Below are 7,854 nucleotides of genomic sequence, written 5' to 3'. Positions count from 1 at the left end.
TCTAAATCTAGATGGCTACCATACTCTAGTTCGGGCACTTCTCTTCCACTATTCTAGTACAAGAAATCTTCTACCATGGACAAAACTTACTAGAAGAAATCAGCCTTGTTTTTTCTGCATTTGTTCACCTGACAAAGAAACAGTACAAGTGAATCTTTATCAAGGAAGAATGCATACTAGAACAACTGTGGCTTTTTCCTTCTGCTTAGTCCATCTTGTAGAATATTCCCTTTAGATATGGAAGACCAAAATCAACTTGGCTTCGACTGTCTCTCTCAATGTCTAAATCTAGATGGCTACCATACTCTAGTTCGGCACTTCTCTTCCACTATTCTAGTACAAGAAATCTTCTACCATGGACAAAACTTACTAGAAGAAATCAGCCTTGTTTTTTCTGCATTTGTTCACCTGACAAAGAAACAGTACAAGTGAATCTTTATCAAGGAACAATGCATACTAGAACAACTGTGGCTTTTTCCCTCTGCTGAGTCCATCTTGTAGAATATTCCCTTTAGATATGGAAGACCGAAATCAACTTGGCTTCGACTGTCTCTCTCAATGTGTTTCAATCTAGATAGTTACTATACCCTAGTTCGGGCACTTCTCTTCCATTATTCTAGTACAAGGAATCTTCTACTAGGGACACAACTTACTAGAAGAAATCCGCCTTGTTTTTTCTGCATTTGTTCACCTGAGAAAGAAACAGTACAAGTGAATCTTTATCAAGGAAGAATGCATACTAGAACAACTGTGGCTTTTTCCTTCTGCTGAGTCCATCTTGTAGAATATTCCCTTTAGATATGGAAGACCAGAATCAACTTGGCTTTGAATGTCTCTCTATGTGTTTCCATCTAGATGGTTACCATATCCTAGTTCGGACACTTCTCTTCCATTATTCCAGTACAAGGAATCTTCTACTAGGGACACAACTTATTAGAAGAAATCAGCCTTGTTTTTTCTGCATTTGTTCACCTGACAAAGAAACAGTACAAGTGAATCTTTATCAAGGAACAATGCATACTAGAACAACTGTGGCTTTTTCCCTCTGCTGAGTCCATCTTGTAGAATATTCCCTTTAGATATGGAAGACCAGAATCAACTTGGCTTCGACTGTCTCTCTCAATTTGTTTCAATCTAGATGGTTACCATATCCTAGTTCGGACACTTCTCTTCTGCCATTCTAGTACAAGGAAACTTCTACTAGGGACACAACTTATTAGAAGAAATCAGCCTTGTTTTTTCTGCATTTGTTCACCTGACAAAGAAACAGTACAAGTGAATCTTTATCAAGGAACAATGCATACTAGAACAACTGTGGCTTTTTCCTTCTGCTGAGTCCATCTTGTAGAATATTCCCTTTAGATATGGAAGACCAAAATCAACTTGGCTTCGACTGTCTCTCTCAATGTTTTTCAATCTAGATGGTTACCATATCCTAGTTCGGGCACTTCTCTTCCATTATTCTAGTACAAGGAATCTTCTACTAGGGACACAACTTATGAGAAGAAATCAGCCTTGTTTTTTCTGCATTTGTTCACCTGACAAAGAAACAGTACAAGTGAATCTTTATCAAGGAACAATGCATACTAGAACAACTGTGGCTTTTTCCCTCTGCTGAGTCCATCTTGTAGAATATTCCCTTTAGATATGGAAGACCAAAATCAACTTGGCTTCGACTGTCTCTCTATATGTTTCAATCTTGATGGTTACCATATCCTAGTTCAGACACCTCTTCCATTATTCTAGTACAAGGAATCTTCTACTAGGGACACAACTTACTGGAAGAAATCAGCCTTGTTTTTTCTGCATTTGTTCACCTGACAAAGAAACAGTACAAGTGAATCTTTATCAAGGAACAATGCATACTAGAACAACTGTGGCTTTTTCCCTCTGCTGAGTCCATCTTGTAGAATATTCCCTTTAGATATGGAAGACCAGAATCAAATTGGCTTCGACTGTCTCTTTCAATGTGTTTCAATCTAGATGGCTGCCATATCCTAGTTCAGACACTTCTCTTCCATTATTCTAGTACAAGGAATCTTCTACTAGGGACACAACTTACTGGAAGAAATCAGCCTTGTTTTTTCTGCATTTGTTCACCTGACAAAGAAACAGTACAAGTGAATCTTTATCAAGGAACAATGCATACTAGAACAACTGTGGCTTTTTCCCTCTGCTGAGTCCATCCTGTAGAATATTCCCTTTAGATATGGAAGACCAGAATCAACTTGGCTTCGACTGTCTCTTTCAATGTGTTTCAATCTAGATGGCTGCCATACTATAGTTCGGGCACTTTTCTTCCACTATTCCAGTACAAGGAATCTTCTCCGAGGGACACAACTTACTAGAAGTAGTCAAACTTGTTTCATCTGCATCCAATCACCTGACAAAGAAACAGTACAGGTGAATCTTTGTCAAGGAAGAATGCATACTAGAACAAGTCTGGCTTCTTCCCTCTGCTGAGTCCATCTTGTAGATTATTCCCTTGGCATCCAGAATAGATTACCGCTGCTGTTCACTCTTCGGACTTTTCACCCACTGCTGCTGTTCCTTTAGCCACTGGTGCTTCTGCTTTCAGTTTTTTCTTCTTTCTTTCGTTTTTTTCTATCTTCCTTCTGTTTCTTCTTTCATCTTTCTAACTTTTTCTTCTATTTGTTTGAATTTTGCAGCTCTTATATATTTGTCTTTTTTTTTAGGAGGGGGGGTTATTTCCCAATTCCCTGTTTTTAGTTTTTCCTTTTTTTCTATTTTTGAATTTTTTCTTTATTTTTCCATTTTCAAATTTTTTTTTATTTTTCTATTTTTTTTCTTTTCTATTTTTCATATTTTTTGTGATCTTCTATGTTTTATATTTTTTTAGTATTTTCTAGTATTTTCAATTCCCTGGATGAGATATTTACCGAGGAGCGAAGCTCTGTGTTTCACTGGAGTGAGGCATCCCAGCCAGTGTTTGGTCCAAGGTTGCGTTGTTGGGTTCTTCTTCCGTCTCTTGGGGAACGCACACTACACTTTTTCTTTCAAACTTATCCTCCGAGTTTAGAACAGTTGATTTCTGATGTTCTTGCAGCACCTTCTTGTATATATCCAATAAATTTTCAAGCGTTTCTATTCTGTCTGCCTTCCGTATAATATCAATTCGTAGTTCCTCTATCACTGCTTTCATTTGTTTGATGTCATTCTCATTTTTTGCTATAACTGCATCTTGTAATTCTTGGATTTTGTATAGCTCATTAATATCGATTGGCAGATTCTTGTCGTTTTCCATTTCTTTCCTACTCTCTCTTTCTTCCTCCAGTTCCTGGAGAATCTTGCGATTTTCTTCCACAAGTATTTCATTTTCCCTCTTCAAACGATTATTTTCTTTTTCGGACCCAAGATCTCCTATGCCTCTCTGCTGCCTTTGCCATCCTTGTATGTCCTCCTGATAGTGGGTGAAGTCCTTTTGAATATTTTGAACCATCGATTGGAGATCTTCTTGTTCTTGGTTATCAGCTGGAATTTCGTTACTAAAGTTGTTGGAGTTTTGTGTCTGAAGACGGAATTTTTCCAATTTTTCATCCAGCCTATCCTGCATCCTTTCTTCCATCTTGATCATAGAATTATTAATTCTGGTTTGCATATCATTATAAAACGATTCCATTATTCCCTGCAATTTCACCTGTTCTTTATTAGAAATTGACTCCTCTCCTTTGTCTTCCAGGAAGTCTTTTCTTTCCTCTTCTTTTTCTGGTTCTTGTTTTTGGATGGTTACGTCTTTCAAGACGCCTATTTCCTTTGGTTCATTGGGCCCAATAGGCTTTTCTTGTTTACCGTTAGGCCGTTCATTCCGACATCTGCACTGCTGAAATTCGAGTATTACCTTCTGGAGGGCAGATCCCCTGGCCCTCTTGAGGCGGTCCTGATGACCTTCTAAATGTGCCCTGCGAGGCATATTTTTTCCATCGATTGGGATAGTTCTCAAATCATTTCGAATGCAAGTCAATAGGTCCTGAATTGTCTTACTCTTAGGTTCAAGATGGGTTTGTTTCACTGCAGAAAGGTATCGCAGCCATGGTGTTTGGTACAAGGTTGAGTTGTTGCGTTCTTCTTCCGTCTCTTCGGGAACGCACACTACACTTTTTCTTTCAAACTTATCCTCCGAGTTTAGATCAGTTGATTCCTGAAGTTCCTGCGTCTCCTTTAATAAGAGAGACCCCAATGTATGGTAAGAGGGATCCATTTCTTTGTCGGAATTTACCAGGTGCGATATCAAATTTGAGATTCTTGGACTTACTGCGTCTTCTTCCTGTTTTTCTATCTTGGTTTTCAGGTCATTGACCTGACTTTTATTCTCGAAGTTCTCAAGCGCGAATTCGTTATTTCTTCCATCGTTTTCGACGATTTCTTCGGACTCGTTCACTCTTTTGTTTGTGTCGCTGATAATTTCTTCTTTTTCTCGTCGTTCTTCTGTTTTCTCAAGTGTGTCCCGCATCCAATGATTCATTTCTGCCCTTGAATATAGATGCAATTGTTCTTTCAGCTGATGTATTTCACTGTCCTTATCTTCCCCTCGCTTTCTTTCTTCCTCCAGTTCCGCTTGAATTTTCTTCTTTTCTTCTAAGTAATTTTCCTTTTCTTTCTTCAAACGCTTTATCTCAATTATATCTTGAGATCTCAGAGCCTTTAGAGCTTTATTGCGCTCTCTCTCTTCCTCTAGTTCCGCTTGAATTTTCTTCTTTTCTTCTAAATAATTTTCCTTTTCTTCCTTCAACTCATTTAATTCAGACCCAAGATCTCCTTTGCATTCCTGCTGCATTCGCCATCTTTGAAAATCTTCCCGACAGCGGTTGATGTCCGTCTGAAGATTTTGAACCACCGATTGGAGTTTCTCGTGTCCTTGCGTGGCAGGTGGTACTTCGTTGCCTTTGTTGAAGTTTGTTCGATGTCCCATTAGATCTAATTTGGTATCCAGCATATCCAAAAACCTTTCCTCTTGCTGTTTAGCCTTATTATTCCATTCAGTTTCTAGTTTATCAGCCACATTTTTCAGGGCCATTTCTAATTTCGACTTTTCCACCTCCTTGCTCCGGGGATCTTTTTCAGGACACACGCCTTCAGGACATTCTTCTTCAGGCTGGTCGTCTTTTCTCACTTCATCTTGTTCTGATTCTTGATTTTCCATGGTTACGTCTTTCAAGACGCCTATTTCCTTTGGTTCATTGGGCCCAATAGGCTTTTCGTCTTTACCGTTTGGCTGTTCATTCCGACATCTGCACTGCTGAAATTCGAGTATTGCCTTCTGGAGGGCAGATCCCCTGCCCCTCTTGAGGCGGTCCTGATGACCTGCTAAATGTGCCCTGCGAGGCATATTTTTTCTATCGATTGGGATAGCTTTTAATTCATTTCGGATGCAAGTCAATAGGTCCTGAATTGTGTTACTTTTAGGTTCAAGATGGGTTTGTTTCACTGCACTAAGGTATCGCAGCCATGGTGTTTGGTCCAAGGTTGAGTTGTTGGGTTCTTCTTCCGTCTCTTGGGGAACGCACACTACACTTTTTCTTTCAAACTTATCCTCTGAGTTTAGAACAGTTGATTTCTGATGTTCTTGCAGCACCACCTTGTATATATCCAATAAATTTTCAAGAGTTTCTATTCTGTCTGCCTTCCGTATATTATCAATTCGTAGTTCCTCTATCACTGCTTTCATTTGTTTGATGTCATTCTCATTTTTTGCTATAACTGCATCTTGTAATTCGTGGGTTTTGTATAGCTCATTAATATCGATTGGCAGATTCTTGTCGTTTTCCATTTCTTTCCTACTCTCTCTTTCTTCCTCCAGTTCCTGGAGAATCTTGCGATTTTCTTCCACAAGTATTTCATTTTCCCTCTTCAAACGATTATTTTCTTTTTCGGACCCAAGATCTCCTATGCCTCTCTGCTGCCTTTGCCATCCTTGTATGTCCTCCTGATAGTGGGTGAAGTCCTTTTGAATATTTTGAATCATCGATTGGAGATCTTCTTGTTCTTGGTTATCAGCTGGAATTTCGTTACTAAAGTTGTTGGAGTTTTGTGTCTGAAGACGGAATTTTTCCAATTTTTCATCCAGCCTATCCTGCATCCTTTCTTCCATCTTGATCATAGAATTATTAATTCTGGTTTGCATATCATTATAAAACGATTCCATTATTCCCTGCAATTTCACCTGTTCTTTATTAGAAATTGACTCCTCCTCTCCTTTGTCTTCCAGGAAGTCTTTTCTTTCCTTAGAAATTGACTCCTCCTCTCTTTTGTCTTCCAGGAAGTCTTTTCTTTCCTCTTCTTTTACTGGTTCTTGTTTTTGGATGGTTACGTCTTTCAAGACGCCTATTTCCTTTGGTTCATTGGGCCCAATAGGCTTTTCTTGTTTACCGTTAGGCCGTTCATTCTGACATCTGCACTGCTGAAATTCGAGTATTGCCTTCTGGAGGGCAGATCCCCTGCCCCTCTTGAGGCGGTCCAGATGACCTGCTAAATGTGCCCTGCGAGGCATATTTTTTCTATCGATTGGGATAGTTCTCAAATCATTTCGAATGCAAGTCAATAGGTCCTGAATTGTTTTACTCTTAGGTTCAAGATGGGTTTGTTTCACTGCAGCAAGGTATCGCAGCCATGGTGTTTGGTACAAGGTTGAGTTGTTGCGTTCTTCTTCCGTCTCTTCGGGAACGCACACTACACTTTTTCTTTCAAACTTATCCTCCGAGTTTAGATCAGTTGATTCCTGAAGTTCCTGCGTCTCCTTTAATAAGAGAGACCCCAATGTATGGTAAGAGGGATCCATTTCTTTGTCGGAATTTACCAGGTGCGATATCAAATTTGAGATTCTTGGACTTACTGCGTCTTCTTCCTGTTTTTCTATCTTGGTTTTCAGGTCATTGACCTGACTTTTATTCTCGAAGTTCTCAAGCGCGAATTCGTTATTTCTTCCATCGTTTTCGACGATTTCTTCGGACTCGTTCACTCTTTTGTTTGTGTCGCTGATAATTTCTTCTTTTTCTCGTCGTTCTTCTGTTTTCTCAAGTGTGTCCCGCATCCAATGATTCATTTCTGCCCTTGAATATAGATGCAATTGTTCTTTCAGCTGATGTATTTCACTGTCCTTATCTTCCCCTCGCTTTCTTTCTTCCTCCAGTTCCATTTTAATTTTTTTCTTTTCTTCTAAATAATTTTCCTTTTCTTTCTTCAACTCATTTAATTCAGACCCAAGATCTCCTTTGCATTCCTGCTGCATTCGCCATCTTTGAAAATCTTCCCGACAGCGGTTGATGTCCGTCTGAAGATTTTGAACCACCGATCGGAGTTTCTCTTGTCCTTGCGTGGCAGGTGGTACTTCGTTGCCTTTGTTGAAGTTTGTTCGATGTCCCATTAGATCTAATTTGGTATCCAGCATATCCAAAAACCTTTCCTCTTGCTGTTTAGCCTTATTATTCCATTCAGTTTCTAGTTTATCAGCCACATTTTTCAGTGCCATTTCTAATTTCGACTTTTCCACCTCCTTGCTCCGGGGATCTTTTTCAGGACACACGCCTTCAGGATATTCTTCTTCAGGCTGGTCGTCTTTTCTCACCTCATCTTGTTCTGATTCTTGATTTTCCATGGTTACGTCTTTCAAGACGCCTATTTCCTTTGGTTCATTGGGCCCAATAGGCTTTTCGTCTTTACCGTTTGGTTGTTCATTCCGACATCTGCACTGCTGAAATTCGAGTATTGCCTTCTGGAGGGCAGATCCCCTGCCCCTCTTGAGGCGGTCCTGATGACCTGCTAAATGTGCCCTGCGAGGCATATTCTTCCCAGCAATTGGGATAGCTTTCAACTCATTTTGGATGCAAGTCAATAGAT

At 39.6% G+C, this 7,854-nt stretch overlaps 1 protein-coding gene across 1 annotated transcript in view; it reads right to left on the bottom strand.

Annotated features, from left to right (window-relative positions):
• Window positions 1–2,896: 2,896 nt before the first annotated feature.
• The window catches only part of LOC137648246 (trichohyalin-like), a 5,322-nt gene continuing 364 nt past the window's right edge, over window positions 2,897–7,854 (bottom strand). Inside the window, exon 1 of the mRNA XM_068381170.1 lies at window positions 2,897–7,854. This exon is cut by the window's right edge and continues 364 nt beyond it. Coding sequence (XP_068237271.1) covers window positions 2,897–7,854 — 4,958 coding nt within the window.

This window comes from Palaemon carinicauda, chromosome 10 (genome assembly GCF_036898095.1).
Source record: "Palaemon carinicauda isolate YSFRI2023 chromosome 10, ASM3689809v2, whole genome shotgun sequence".
NCBI classification, from domain to species: domain Eukaryota; kingdom Metazoa; phylum Arthropoda; class Malacostraca; order Decapoda; family Palaemonidae; genus Palaemon; species Palaemon carinicauda.
The sequence above is the reverse complement of the archived record's forward strand: the minus strand, read 5'-3'. Positions and strand labels throughout refer to the sequence as shown.